Raw genomic sequence first — 16,363 nt, forward strand, 5'->3', positions numbered from 1 at the left:
TCTCTCACAGTTGAAGTGTACCTCTGGTGCAAATTACTGACCTCTGTCATCATTTTAAGTGGGGGAACTTGCACAATCGGTGGCTGACTAAATACTTTTCTGCCCCACTGTATGGGCCACATCCTAATGTTAAATCTGGTATAAATTGATATGAGACATTAAAGTATCAAAGACCTTGCAGAAGTGATGAAGCAGCACTTCAATATGTCCCTGACACCAGCTAACTCATCCAACCCGGTGCCAGGCAAATTTATTTGAAAATCAAAGGCTAAACGAGGCTGTGGAGCATATGGCAAGATGCCACACTTTTCATTCATGAAGTGAGTGAATACATTACAGCACAAACAGTAGGCCTTAGCTTGATTTTAGGATATTAGTCACTGATATTCTCAGAGAAGTAAATCAGCAAAAGAAATAGGCAGAGTAAATACATGTATGTTTATCACAGGCAAATACTTACACAGAGATTTCTTTTGTTTCTTGAATAAGTTAAAGTCAACACATTCTACTCAAAGAAAAGGGTGAAGATGGAGGAAACTGCAGTGTTGATAAAAACTCTTCTCAGGCATGCTGCCATCCAGCACAGACCAGCACATCCCTTCTATTTCCACCTCATAAACTTCCAAAGAACACACTCCAGCCATTAGCCATTAGCTTTAAATCTATCAGAACCTTGTAAACTTCCCGACCAGAGTGCACTTCACGCATGCTGCACGCATCCTCGATAACAAAAGAGTTTCCTCTCCTTTTCTCCACAAAAGTATGTGCATTTACTTTGTATATATGCGTTTAATCACCAATGGGTCAGTAGCACAGCTCATTAAAGTAATGAGAGTCACACAGTCTCCTTATTTTACTGGTCTCGCTCTGTCTCACCAGAAGATGACTCAGTATGGGTAGAGGAAAATGAGTCTGGCAAGAGGGAGCAGAGAAAGAATGAATATTTTATTTCTTTTCTTCTTTCTTAGAAAATATCAGTTTTGGAAAATGGAGAAATAAATTTTACCTATCATTTCATAATCTCGTTTTTCTCAATCCCCACTGGTAGCTTAGTAAGGGGGTAATCCTAAGGGAGACAGGTACTAATGAGTTTAAATGGAATGGATACTTGATCAGTGGACACAGTGCATGCTGTGTAATGTAACTGTACTGGAAGTTGCATTTGGCATGAACATACATAGCACGCATACTCTGAGACTGAAGCTGGTATATCACACGCTCATATATGGTTTGGACCTAAACTCTTTGGTGATTCTGCAGATAGTCTGAGTGATGCATTCATTCTGCCATCTAGACTAAGTTCCTCCATTAAAAAAATTCATTAGCTAAAGTACTCACAAGGGAGTTGGCACACACGCACACATATTTATTAAGGCGGCTACTTTCCATAAACCATGGTCAAAATATGCAGAAGACTGATGTCCTAAGTATAATGGAAGAATAAATGGGATCTCCACTGTGTCTCTGTGTGTGTCTGTCTGTGTGCATGCTTGGTATGTAGAGTGCTGTGTGTAGATGAGAGGTTTCCAAGAGGAACTTTATTGAGATGACAGAGCTGCTGGCACACCTTGACTACTGGGTGCAGTCCAGCTGGTGCATCAGGGATGAAGAGTGTCTCCTCCAGTGTAACATCCAGAATAATACACCAGAACTTTTAATCTGTGAAGGTTTTAATATTTAAAGCACTCAAAAGTGGAGTAGAGGTGCTTTGGTACTAATGCTGAGAAGAAAATCTTGCTAGAGTGCTAAAGTTACTTGAACTGAACAGAGCACTGTGGGCAATGTGCAAAGAAAAAAACAAGCAAGCAAACAAGTAAACAAAACAGATAATAGGGATGCGAATCCCATCTGTCCTCTTGTCACCAACAGATGAAAGATAAGGAAGCGTGAACAACGTAAAGTAGGAACTGGATGGGGGGGGGACAAAACACAGGTCACCCTGATAAGACAGGCCAAACAGGGCCTTGGTGTGTGGTGCCAGCTCCTGGAGGTGAGCCAGAGCAGAAATGGACCTTTTTTTCTTCACTAATAGGCAGGTGCTTTTGTATTTTGTGTTGTAAATGTATCTTTCAGTAAATATTACATTTTGTTAAACTGTTAAACCCCTTTAGTACAGCTTTGGTACAAATGATTCAGCGATCAGAAAAGCACCAAAATTTATTTACTAAAAGACGGATCTGATTCAGGTTTGACTTTCTCAAATAACAACAAGACAGCGCACTGACTTGAAAATGTTCAAAGAAAATGTTCCATATCTCCCTTCTTTACCCAACTATACATTTAGGTTTTAAGCTAATGAGAGTACAAACAGTACGGCTGACATTCCCTCAGTGAGACAAGTGCCTCTACACTGCACTCAGACCCACTCTTTCCATAGTGATATCGATTAAAAGGTAAAAGCACACACCCCTGGGGCAGAGAGAGGCCACACACACGCACGGCTAAAGTTACTCTGTATGTGTGTATGTGTGTGTGTGTTTGGGAAATGAGAGCGTGTGTTGCATGGCCCACTGTTGCACTGGTAACCCAAACCCTTGGAAAAGATTGCAGCTCATTCAGAACCAGAAGGAATGCGTGGTGCAGATAAAACTGTTCATGCACTCACTTGTACAAACAAGTATCATTTAATATCAGAGAACTCATTTTGTTTATGTTTATATAATTATTTTTAATAGACAAAACTCTTAAAGAAACAAACAAGCATTACCTTCCCCACCGACAGGTTCGAACATCCCAAACTGCTCTAAGACTTTGATGAAGAGACCCATGACCAGCAGCACCGCAATCACCTCTAACCCGTCCAGATTCAACATCTTGAGAGGCCGCCCATATGTCCAAGTCAGGACATGTAAACCTGTCCAGCTGTCCTCAGCCTGAGCACTTTAAGCTCAGCAGAGTTGTCTTCCACTGTCTTCCTCCCTTTTAATCACTTTGATGAAGTCCAAAGTGTTCTAACTTCAGAGGGATTTTACAAAGTGAGGTCAACTATAACGATAAGCGGCTGATAGCTTGGCTTGACGGGCGTTTCTCTTCTCTCCCCAGAATCTTTCTTCAGTCAACCCCTCTTATTCCCCAGTGAAGGCCATAACCACTTAAGCTACAGGCTGTCACACAGAAGTCCAGAACGTCGCAACTGTTGAACTTTTTTAGGGGGCATTTCCCCCTCCCTTCTCCTCCTCTTCTTCCAGGCCCCCCTGCCTGCCGAGTGATGGAATCTAGGGATGCGCTGCGCCTGCTAGTCCTTTGGCAGTGGTTGTCAGGAAGCAAGTGTTGTGAGGGGGAAAGAGGGAGTGAGTGAGAGAGAGGCGGCAGATAAAGAGAGGGGAGAGGATGAGAGGGAGATGGCATAGAAAATGAGAGGGAGAGAGACAAACAGAGACAGATACACACACACACACACACACACACAGCGAGGCAAATCGTTTGGGGGAGATGAGAGAGTTGAGGTATACCCTCCCTCTCCAGCGACATTACCTTCATTGATTTGCCTAATGTGGTTTCCTTGGTAACTGGGAGAGAGTGTTTAAAAGCAGATTTAAGTAATGGAAAAAAAACATATTTACGTTCACCTTAATTCATCTCAAATGTGTGTTTTCACTGTAGAGATTGCAGCATCTGTTCTGCAGACGTTGTTCCTGTCGGTCGATAGAATGTCTCATTAACTTTTTTAATGTGTAGCTACAAGGGCTCAGATTTCTGGCTCTGGTATAGAAATGCTTAATGCTTCTATGAGAAGAATGTCAATGTAATAATTCAAGGTACATGCTGAGGGGCATGTTATGTACTTTACAAAAATGTTACGTGTGGCACAAAATTAGCCTACATGGCAGAAGCGGTTGAGAAAGTTCTACAAGAACGTCCTATTAGATTACCTGTACTCAGGTAAATAGTAGACATGCTATAAACATGCTAGCTATTGCTATTGTTGAAAGAAAACCTTTGGGCTTTCTCTACATTTTTTTTATTGGTTATCATGTTAGCTTCTTTGCAACCTGGGACCTCTTTTGCTAGTTTGCCAATTTTGATGTCTAGGCTTTGACTTCCTGTTCTATCCACGGCTCAGTGTTTGCAAATTGCAGACAAGTTTAAAAAAGATAATAAAAAGTCAAATCATGCTGCAGTTTTCCCACTTTTGGCTAATTCTACCCTGCCTTTAATCTCCACACAGGGTCCCTGTTCGAACATGACTTTTCAGTAGAACTTAGATGACAAGTGGTTTAGAAATTAAAATCAGAACAGTTGACATAGTTGTTCATCCAGCTCTCAATCCCCCACACTTCAGAGTTTATTGTAAATGTGTGAAATCCAGAAAGATATAAGGTTGGCTTTATTTGACAAACTAATGAGGATTAAAATCAATTGAAAATGACAAATGTGAGCTTGTCCTTGAGCACATTTTGGGTGAAGACCCACTCGGTTACCATTGCATGTAAATGTGTTTAAATTATGACCAACACTGTAGCAGGAATAGTGCTTCTTGTAAATTGTGGATGGACAACAGATGAATCAGCATGGCATGGGCTCATTGGTCCTTTGGCCAGATGAGCTAACCACAAAGCTTCCAGTAATGAAAATCTTGTCCTTTGTTTCAAAATATCCATATTGACATATCTGTTGATAGAGATAAGCATTTCTATAGAATTGTTTTGACTTGTGGTCACCAACCATGAGTTGTCCATAAGTTAATCTTATATTACTGATGGCGTGGTTCAAATGCTTCACACACAGTGGAGGATTTATGACAGAAAAATGTGTAAAGTGAATGAAAAACAAACATCATAAATGTGCGGTAATAAAGAAAAATTGGTAAACTAATTAACTCTTACTGCCAAATATTTGAGATCAGTTCTTGATCTTTTTTTTTTAAAGAAAGAAAAACATATCCTCTTTCATAAGGACTCGTGCTGTGATTTGGTAATTGCATCACCCCTAAATATTCATAGTGTTTGTCAGTCATCAGCTCAGGTTTGGATACCTAAAGATTCAACTTGAATCTGTGCAGGCTGTTACTGTTACCCACTATCTAAGTAAATTCTGCCCCACCCTGAATAACTCCCAGGGAGGGTATCGCTTCACATTATGCTGCAAAAATAACAGAGCTGGGGGGAAATGGTATGTTGCCTCTCTGTCTTATTGTCCCGCTGTTTTTCCCATTGTCTCTTTCTTTGGAAAGTGGAAGGGTTGAGAGAGGAAAGACAGCAGCAGCTTGACAAATGTGCAGTGTCTGTTTTTACTTCTGCTCTTGTTTCTCTTTCTTGACATTCCTGTTGCTACATTTTCAACTGGGCAGTGCAGTGGCATACCTCATTACTGTCACATAAACAGCGCCATCGTGGACATGGTGGGTCACACAAGCATGCACATTTCAGACAAGGTCACAGGAAACCTATTCTTGGCTGACGTTGCTTTTATATAAACAGTGTCAAAGCCGAGAGACGCTTCACCACCATAGCTGTTTTTTTTCTCTTAATTCTACAGCAGCAGTGTATACAATTTGTATTGAAGCAGAACTCTAATTACAGACATGGTAAATGTAAACAGAGAAATATTAAACCAGTCACTGACAACAGAGACAGAGAGAGGGATATAAAGAAACCTGAGCCCGACTTGTTGGTTAAAAATGATTTCTCTACCCACTTTTATGTTGAAGAGTTGCCATTCAAGGGGATAGATGGGAAGAAGTGAGGCAGGCTGCTGCAAGACACGTGGTGGCAGGGGGAAGTAATGAGAAGTAAGAAAAGACAGAAACAGAACAAGAGGGTACAAAGGAAGGACAAACTGAGGAGCAGGAGTGACTGAGGTCAGATTCCTCTGTGTAGCGAAGTGCAGAGGGAAGAGGTATCTATTCTTTATTACCCTCCAGCATCTCTCGCCTCCTGGAGGATTTTTCACCTCATTCTGGCTGTCACCATAGAAAATTGGACCCGCAGACGTGTCCTCTACTCCTCCGCTATCCTCCTACCCTACTTTCTCTGCTATTTCTCATCAAATCTACAACTCCAAAGGCTTTTAATTTCAAAAGAAAGGACGACCCTCTCAATCAAAAAGCTCATTAAGTTCAAAAACTCGGTGCAACAGGTCCAAAATTAGACACAGTTAGACTTCGAGCTCCATCACACTACAGTGCCATCGACAGCTTACAAATACAGCATATACAAATAGTGTATACTGCATAAACTGTTTTGCCACTATTTTATGAATGGTCATTAGAATAGAAAATACTCTTGAATTTGTCTGAATTATAAATTATAAATAGCTGTTTTGATGTTTTTCATGTAATGTGTGACTTCTTTCTTTATGTTATTGAGATCATTTTGCATTTAAACTTCTGTATTAAACCAAAAAGTATCTACATATGCTCACGCTTCAGTTTAAGAGCTGTCCAAATGTTGTGCATGGTGTTCACAGCCCAGTAAAACCATGAAATAAAGGCCTGATCCATGCAGAAGTAAAATAGTCTTCTTCTCTCTCTGCAGAGTTGAAAGGCTAGTATTAAGACAATGTAGATACATTTTCAACTTTCAATTTATGAACTAAATAAACATCACATTAAAACTTCAAGAAAGTCTTTGAGAATTTTTATGTATGTACACATATGGCCCATTAACTTAAAATGGGTAAGAAAATGAGAGATCCCACAAATATTCTGTCAAGTTGTAGTTTACATATATTTATGCATCTTCAAATTATAATAAAAGTGGACTAAACTGATTTGATATGAACAAGAATAAACTCCATGCACGACTCACTAATCCATATAGTTAAAAAAAAATCTCTATCAATAACTGTTTTTTCACTAACCATTTGAAAGGCAATTAGTTCAATCTGCAACAATGTTACAGAGATTCATCTATAACATGATACAGGTTCTAGTTCGCTACTATAGATATGTATCTGGTATGATTTCATAAATGAATATCATTTATGAAATAGTAGAAACTACAAATAGTAGGGATGGAGTTATGTGGAGGACTTTGCTAGAAGAAAGGCTAATTTCCATACAGTCTGGTAAGTATATGGTGCCTGAGGTTACTTTGTGTGTTCCCTGCTGAGACATCGCAGACTAATGAGACCTTAAAAGCCAAACCTTATTTGCTCTCTTTTTCTAGTATGAACCATATTATGAGAAGACTGGAATCACTTAGGTTTAAAAATAAATCACAAACTTCCCAGCCTACTATTGATTTTTCCAAATTTCTTCTGCTGCTAAATATACCGTGAGAGATGCTGTGAGACATAAGCACTGAGGGGAAGCTAGACAACTGATAGGCGCTAAACTGTGGAGTGTGTTGTTCTCATTTGTACTGATAGGTTTATGGCTTTTCTAATAGACTCGAGTGAATTTACTGACATGTGTCGTCTGTATTTATGGAGGGCGATCGTGGCTCAAGAGTTGCGAGTTGGTGGTCAGAGGGCCCGGTGGCGCCAGTGTCCGGCAGCCTCGCCTCTGTCAGTGCGCCCCAGGCTGTGGCTACAATGTAGCTTGCCATCACCAGTGTGTGAATGGGTGGATGACTGGATATGTAAAGCGCTTTGGGGTCCTTAGGGACTAGTAAAGCGCTATATAAATACAGGCCATTAACCATTTACCATTCTTTCTATATGTCAAACTTAAGACTCAGGGGATTATTATGGATGCGTGAGCTGACATTTGAGATCAGATCACCTCGGGGTACATTGATTGAAGGAATGAAGATTTATGACAGGCTACATGCTTATATTGCTCTTAAGGGCTCTATGGAGATGTTTTGCTGTACTGACCCTGTCATGTATACATTACTATCTGATCTCTGCATTAATAACGCTTGACTTAACATGCCTAAGAAAAAATACACACACAAACCTATTTTGTTTCCACTTTTTTAACATATAAATACAAGGATAAACATAAAGTATGGTCGTTTAATCACTATAAATGTGCCTGTATGGCCAAACATGTCATCTTTTGTGTAACTGCCTTATTATGTGACAGTATAATCAGTAAAAATACTACACAACATCACTGAACAGGTCTGACTTGGGGGTTGGGAGGAAGAATATGGACGTTCTTAAATTCCAGATCAGCTAGACTGGGACATCTAGTGGGCACAAAGGGCAAAGATCAGGTATTTTAATGCTAAACCAGAAACTCATGCGGACTTGTAGGCATCAAGGGAAGAAGCATCACATTCAGTTCGTTTTCCATTCAGTTTCATTATCTTACTGTATAACATCCACGTACCTAAATAATCGCAGCTTCTCTTCTTTTTCATCCCTTGCAATAAATAGCCCAACTGACACGCCCCTCACTCCCCTAATAGTGTTAATATGTTATGCAAGTTAGTAAAATTATAATACATCAACAATAAATCACCTACAAATAGTACTATTCGCCAATGCAACAATACCTCGCTGATTTCCTAAATCTCATTTTTGTTTTGTTTTATCTGTAACATTTTGCTTCTCATTAGCATGGAGACTAAATATGAAGTGAAATATCCATTCACTTGCCATTCCTACTAAATCTGCCATGTTAAAAGGGATTTCCAGTGAGCCAGAAATGCAGTTCCATAAGTAGCAGAGTTGTAAATGGCCTGCATTTATATAGCACCTTATAACAGCAGCTATGATCTTCAAAGCACTTTAAAGTGTTTCTCATGTAACAGATCCTGGATCTTGGTGGATCCTTTAAATCTTTCATTAACCCTTCAATAAGTTTATGATACAGATTTCCGCTTAAAATAGCACCTTCAACAAACCTTAAACAAATTAAGAGAATGAGATCTACAGAAATCTTTAAATCTTTCTAAGAGTGACACTCACCTTTCTTCATGAACAGCCAGTAAGACAGAGGGAATATGGAAATGAGGATGAATGCATAAAAACCTCCAATGCTCTCCTCGGAGTTGCTCATTATGACCAGTGACTGCAGAGCCCACATAACCAACACAGGTGGGCAATGTTTGGCTTGTATTATGAAACAGCTGTATTTTGTGGTAGCACAATCGTGTATCTCTTTCTTTCCTGTGGGCGTGACATAATGTTTTTTCCCATGTACTGTGTGCATCTATACATGAACAAACATGCACCACCTGTTTTGATAAGGCATGTTTTTTTTCACCCTCAGGTTTCATGTACTAATGAAAAAGGTTTAAAAAAAAGACACCTACTCTCAATTACCTATTCAGCAAGACTGAATGAGTCTCTCTATGTCTTTCATTTATGTCTAATATGTGCACTGACAGTGTGTTTTGTAAATTACCGCTGATGTATTATTCCCGTTATGCCCCGTGGCAGCGCACAATGCATGTGGAACGGTGACAAAAGTCTGCAAGCACAGTGCACAGGCAACAAGTGCAGCAACAGAAAATGGCAACACAGCTGATTGAAAACACAGAGATAAGAATGTAGGAAATTTCCAATTTTCAACTCTCCATGCAAAAACAAAAGTACAAAACCAGTGTGGCGCGTGATGGTTAGAAATAAACAATGTATTATTTATACCATATCGTATTGAATGCAGAATGAGTGAATTTTCAATTTCATAGTGCCGGCGAGCAGGTGCTGGATGGTGAGAAAACCTACTGGGAGAGAAGAAAGAGAATGGGAAAGAAGGTTGCGGGGGGAAGAAAGGTAGACTGTGAGAGAGGAAAGAGAATTACAAAATATTGCAAAAGTGTGCCTTACTACTGGAAAGTGTGGGTGTACTGTGAGCTCATGGACTGCAAGAGGAAATCACAGCACAGAAACGTAAAATAATCAGCCACACACCTCCTCACTGGACGTTTTCAACAAAACAAGCGCAACTTCAAACATCGTCCACTAGAGGTCAGTGCAGATTAAAGTATTTATAGATATTTCAAAGCAAAGAAAGCACACATGCCCTCTTGCACATAAAATAAAACCTACAACACACTTGAATGTGTAACGAATGTTCTGGTAAGTGGATTTTATGTGCCCTTCAATGTCATTTACACACCCACTAACCAGAAAAAAGCATGAACAAGTTTTGAGTTGCTGCCAAATCATTAACATCGCCTCATTAGCTTAACCTTAAAGTCAGCCATGTGTACAACATTACAAATAGGAAGACCGACTGTTTTTCCTGTAAATAACTTAGACTCACAGCTTTAATCAACCATTTTAAAAATAAAAGCCCTGACCAGCAACAAAACGCAAAATAAATTCCTAATTACAGCAGGTTTAATACCTTCTCTGATATCTTCCCTGTTAAAAAGGTCGACTGCCAGTTGAATTCCTTGTTCATTACTTTGACTGACTCATACAGCCTAGGCAAGCACAAATATAATATAACCCATCTGGTGATATCTAAATGAATGTCTCATGGACAACAGGACAATAGGACAATGACAGCAAGCACGTGGAGCTGATGCCACGCTGAATCAGCAGCTAATCAAAAGGCACAAAATGATCCAACCTGTACCAAAGGACAAACCTGCCTGTACTGCACACGCAAAGCCCTGCAAAGTCACAGAGGGGGGATAGCGCACTATTGATGACCACGGATAAAAATGCATTAAGCACAATCACATGCAAACACGGTGGATATTGAGAATCTTTACGCGCACATAGAGCATCTTTGTATACGAGTCAATTCGTGCAACCGGTTGTTTACATCGGGAAATCACATATAATGTAGATAACAGAGGAGAGGGGACGAAAGGGAAGCAGAGGAAGCCATGATTGTCTCAGACAGCCAGGCCCAGTCAAATGCTCTATTGTGTTAAATCTGTCAACTGTCACCAAAGAGAACAAGCAAGAGAGAAATGGACTGACAGAGGGTGAGAGACATAAAGAGGGAGAGAGAAAGAAGCTGTCGTCATGGACACAACGCACAGCATCAATTCCCCAGGTCTGGGTTGAACATAAAGCCACACACAAACCGGCATACACACACACTTACAACCATCTATTTTCACCCTGCCCCACGTATCCCTTAAAAAGGACACAGACAGGCGTTCCAATTTTATCTCTTACATTGTGCCAGTGAATATAACACATATGGTAACACAGCCAGAAACACGTACACAATGCTGCTTGTGCTTCATCACACACAGCTTAGTTTGTGAACCACTGTCTCTCTGATATTACATTGTGGACCTGACAAACCATATTAACATGGCTGGGAAAGCTATGGCGAGCCATTAGCATTCTGCAGAGCAAACACACATACAAACTCACGCATGCAGACTGAGTGGTTATTTCAGAAAAGAGTTGAGCATGCCTTCCAGAGAGTAATTATTTCTAATCCTTTTTCCTGTTACTCTCCCATCCTTTGAGTAAATATACTTTACTACAGTTGTCTGAAGAGACGTCCAAATCCGGGCTAAATAAAACCTTGCAGTGTGATTGGTTATACTCCTAATCAGCCATTGTTTTCTAGATTTCTATGTTAATCTTGATCTCATTTATTTTCACGTGACCCGCTGTATTCATAGTTAATTTGATGACAGTGCCCTAAAGTTTAAAAAGGCAGCTAAGTTACCCCGATTTTCAATATGTAGACATGCAGTTGTCATTTGTTCCACTACTGTATCTCCTTCAGTTACTGTAAAAGTCAGCTGATCATGGACTGTTGTGTAAACTAACAAGTACACAATGTAAGGCTGTTGAACTTGTGAGCTCAACCAGTGCAATTACATTTAAAATCATTTTCAAGTAACGGGATTGTTGTCAGTAACAGATTGTCCCAACCATTGGCCAAGTAAAAGAAATTCAATTTTTTTATGAGAAGGAAAAATCTGAATTCTTGAGACCAGCCACACATTATTGGGGTGAAAAGTAATAAAGTGCTTACTCCAAAACAAACCTCATGTTTCCTATTAAGCGTTACTTTTTCTAAGTCTGGTCATTGTGATATGATCATTTATACTCACATCTTCTGATCACTTTGCTAATGCTGGGGTTTAAAAATAGTCCTGTCATTAGAACAGAATAGAATAGAATGCCATTTATTGTCACTATACACATGTACAATGGGATACAGAGCATCTCCTGCTCAGTGCAGACATGAGGGAAAGAAAGGAGGGTGGTGAGGTGCATCGTTCTGTGGCACTATATACATATGAACGGTATTCAAAAATATCAAATGTACAAATATCGGGGAAGAAAATAGTGTTATATATTTACAGTGTGGATTTCAGTAGACATCCAAAGACAGCACTGTCTCTCTAATCAGGCTTGAAGTGCAGAGGCACGTGTCAGAGTAAAATATGAGAGCTGATATTTGAAATTATAGAAGAAAGTAAGAAATGTGACATGGGCACAACAGTTAGCTGAACAGTCAGTCATTTTGTAAGTTTATTTAATAGAAAAAAAATTATATTGTACTTATAAATATAAATAGATTAGTATGTAATTACATCTTCCAATAAATATATGCATTCTCATAAACATTTGTTTATGAGGGCACCAGTGTGTGAAAGCCACCTTGTTGCCACACAAGCTTGAACACAGCATTTTATTTATGTGGTTAGAGACCCGCCACACGTGTCTCATGCCAATAGATAGGAGGTGAGAACATTAGTAGGTGTTCTAGTGTCATGGAGGAAAATTTTAATTCATGTCTGCATCTTCTGTTTTTTAAATAACTTTTTTTTGGTTTGTTTTACAGCTACTTTCATTAAAAACTTACTGGGAGGCCATTATCTGTCTTCAACCTTTAGTGGAAAATATATTAAACTCATTGGACTGCTGTAATGCTGCACTTAAAGTAAGAACAAACTTGCATGTAGGTGGAAAAAAAAATGTAGTCTATTTGGCTATCACATTAATCAGTTAAGCATTTTAGAAATGCACACCTGGAAATTTTTCCATGTACCACACAGCATATAATGCAGCACTTCAGATGACATGTGCTGGCACTGAATGAGACAAATGAGTTAACTCCAACTGAAAACCTTGAAATACACAGTGAGTAATCAAGTATTTCTCTTGACTATGAAAATAAGCTACAGAGAGGACACAGACACAGTCACCTGATAAACCCATGCTGCCCCTTTTCCCCAAAGGCAGGTAGGAGCACAGGTCATGATGCGATGCACATGGTGGAGTGGGCCACAACAGCTATAAATAACTCCGAGAAGAATCCGATTTGGAGAACCGGAGGTGGGAACTGATGAGATCACACATACCCATATGTGACGCGTGTGTGCGCGTGTAAACATGCAGCCGCACAAAAGGCCTGGATCAGAGGAAATGGAGATGGAGTCAGACTGACATCATGCAGACTCGCAGACAGATGAGCAGACAAAACAATGGAAAAGCAGCAGAACACAAATCAGGATCAGACTGAAAGCATCACTGTGACTGAGAGCAGGGAAGTGACACTGTGGTTACTACAGCTAATAAAAAACTGTAAAGGAGCTTACTGTAGTAATAAAACAAAGTATTACATTGATAAATTAAATCAGTGTTTATTGAACAATAATGTCCCTGTATTAACTGCAAATCAAAGTGGATTTGTACAAAGACAAGCTTACAGTTTTTTAAAAGTATACACTTCTGTATTTGAAGTGCATGAGTGAATTTGATAAGAGTACCATGTTTTCAAAAAGTTTGGACAGGGACATGTTTTCTACTGCATTGCATCACTTCTTTTATCGATGTCTGGAAACTGAGGAAACCGAGTGCTGTAGTCTTCAAAGTGAGACATCTTCCCATTTTTGTTGATACAGGATTTCATCCTTTGCCATATTTTTCATTATATAATGCTCTGCGTGTGACAGGTCTGACCTGAACTTAAGTTAAGCTGGTGCAGCTGGTGCAGATTGTGCTTTCGCTGTGTCTTGCTGAAAATCAGAAAGGAATTCCTGAATAAGACATCACCTCAAAGACAGCATATCACTCCAAACTCTTTATATATTGTTCCACATTAATGGTAGAATTTCAATTTTTGATCATACTAAACACAACACAGTTTTGCAGGCTGGACACAGATGAGCGGTGGCTGTTTTAGATCTTGTCTTCATTTTTTTTCCTCTGCACTGCAGTTTTAACCCGTGTTGAACATATATATTTTATATAGCTTTTTCCTTTCGCTACCTTTGCAGCATGTTTGCTTGTTCAACAACATTTTTTTAATTTTTGCCTCTGTCCAAACTTTTTGAAATGTGCAGGCACCAAAATGTTATTATTTCAAATGGAGCTTCTAATATCACCATAACTTATTTATTCACTAACCCTTTAAGGACATCGTGTGTTTACAGAGTAGTTTCCACAGTGACTAAACAAGTAAAAGGTATGTGGTTTGATCCTGGGAAGAGACACAACTATCTTTGGGGTTGTTCACTCAGAAAAGGAGTAGAGGAAGTGTTGCTAAGACATCCAACAGATGAAAGAGGCCTCAGAGGCCGAGGCTCTCTGTTTAGGATAAAATCGTGTAACAAGTTTATTGTTGGACCAGTTCAGCAAACAAAACAGATCAACATGCATCAACCTCTTTGGGGTTGTGTCAGAAAGGGGATCCACCATATAAAAAGTCTTAAGACCCTTTAAGAATAAGCATTCGGAAGTGTCTTCTTTATATGTCTCTATGTAATAACACATGATGGGTTTTGTCTGCTTCCATATAACTATTATTTGAAGGAGTTTGGTTTTCACAGTGCTACTAAACCTTAACAATGGAAGACAATCAAAGACCAAGAAGACATTTAGGAGGAAGAACTCGCAGTATTTTGTTTTATGATGAGATTAAAAGAAATGTGTAGTCTATGGTACTGCTGACCACTAAGGGTGTAAGAGTCCCAGACATGATTGGACTTAATAAACGAACCACTTTTCACTGTCTTCCTTTATTTATACTGACAGAGCAAATACTGAACGTTGATCCACTGCAGTGAGATGCTAAAAATTACACTGGCGATTATTTCCAGCAGGAAAGTAAAAATAACTAAAAAAAAAAAGAACTTTCTGCAGTTTTTTTCCTTCATTCTTGAGCATCTGCGAGTGCAGCACGTGATCAGAAAAAAGTGATGTAAAGTTGTATCGGAGTATGTCCATGCCGAACCATGAAAATATCCAGCTATAAGACGACCACCTAGAAAGATGCAAATGCACAAAGATGAACCCATGCAGGGACACACCTACACACACAGGCTCAAACACACAGACACGCACGCACACACACACACACACACACACACACACAGAACTGACTGACAGACATCAAACTGATGCAGAGCTAAAAGATGACAGACAAGTGCCACTTGAGAAAATGACAGGCAAGTGAGACATTTACACTGATAGAGAGAAGAAGAGGGACACTGAGTACTGTCAGTCAAGAAGACTGGTGAGGAAGTCTCTTAGTGGGGTATGATATATTTATTTGTCTGTTAGTTATTTATAAAATGCTTTTTTAGTTTCATTTTCTACCTTTATTTGTCTAAAAGAGTCACAAATGCTTAAGGCTTTTTACATGAACAAAAAAGTAACTCTTTAATCAATGTGGAAATCAAGACAGTGATATAACTCAATAAATCAACCATCAGTTTGTGATTGTTTTACACTAGTCAGACGAGGCTGGGGAGTAAACATGCATTACACTAAATGTTAATGTGCTCTGACATGCTGTGAAATTGATTATTATGGGCTGATGCTAGAACAAATTAATTTAAAAAGCCTAAGCACAGAGATGGAGAGAGCGAGAGAAACATGATGTTTGAAAGATTTGTGGACAAAAATATTTACAACTTTTAAGCTTGCGTATCACTTCACTCAAACACACTCTTATTGTCAAAATGAATCCTTTCCTATCTGCCCCACTTCAGTCAACCTCCAGTTCTTTCTTCCCATCCATCCGCTCTCTCCTTCTCGGCCTCTTGCTCTCTCTCTCCCTGTCATATCGACTGGAGGTCAGCAGCACACTCTCTCAAGGTCGTATCTGTCTGAGACCGACCCTCCTCATGCCCGGATGGCTGAGTGGAAGCGACAGCTCTGTCCCAGCTGGGGTCCATCAGACTTTTAGTGCCTCTGACCACCAGTGTCCCTGGTGGATAGCCCTGAAGTGCACCCTTTGTCCTCAGCGGCTGCTGTCTATTACAGAAAGTGTCACACAGAGACAAAGGAGGGAAATAGAAGGTTGGCTAGAGGAGGGATAGAAGAAATCCAACTAAACATTCCTTTAAATGAATCAAAAACAAATTTAACATAACATAAAAGAAAGATGCATTTCAACTTTGAAATTCATCCTTACAGACTGAGCACCACCGACCCCACTCCTGCTTTACAGGTGAAAATAGAGCAACAGGACCACTAGTCTTTGATTTTAGTTATTTTCTGCTGTGTTTTACTTGCATCTATTTAAAAGAGTGAGTGTAAACACAAAAAAATATTTTATTTTATGTGCTGGAATGTGCAGAAAATA

At 39.5% G+C, this 16,363-nt stretch overlaps 1 protein-coding gene across 4 annotated transcripts in view; it reads right to left on the reverse strand.

Annotated features, from left to right (window-relative positions):
- The window catches only part of LOC102196289 (Kv channel-interacting protein 2), a 107,159-nt gene that overhangs the window by 22,940 nt on the left and 67,856 nt on the right, over positions 1-16,363 (reverse strand). The window contains exon 1 of one of the 4 annotated variants that reach the window (XM_005743857.2): positions 2,708-2,830. The exons of the other annotated variants lie outside the window; for them this stretch is intronic. Coding sequence (XP_005743914.1) covers positions 2,708-2,813 — 106 coding nt within the window. The 5' untranslated portion in view covers positions 2,814-2,830. Of the gene's footprint in view, positions 1-2,707; positions 2,831-16,363 lie in introns of those variants that run through there. 4 annotated transcript variants of the gene reach the window in all.

The sequence above is a fragment of the Pundamilia nyererei genome, unplaced genomic scaffold (assembly GCF_000239375.1).
Source record: "Pundamilia nyererei isolate P.nyererei 1_Seehausen unplaced genomic scaffold, PunNye1.0 scaffold00136, whole genome shotgun sequence".
NCBI lineage: Eukaryota > Metazoa > Chordata > Actinopteri > Cichliformes > Cichlidae > Pundamilia > Pundamilia nyererei.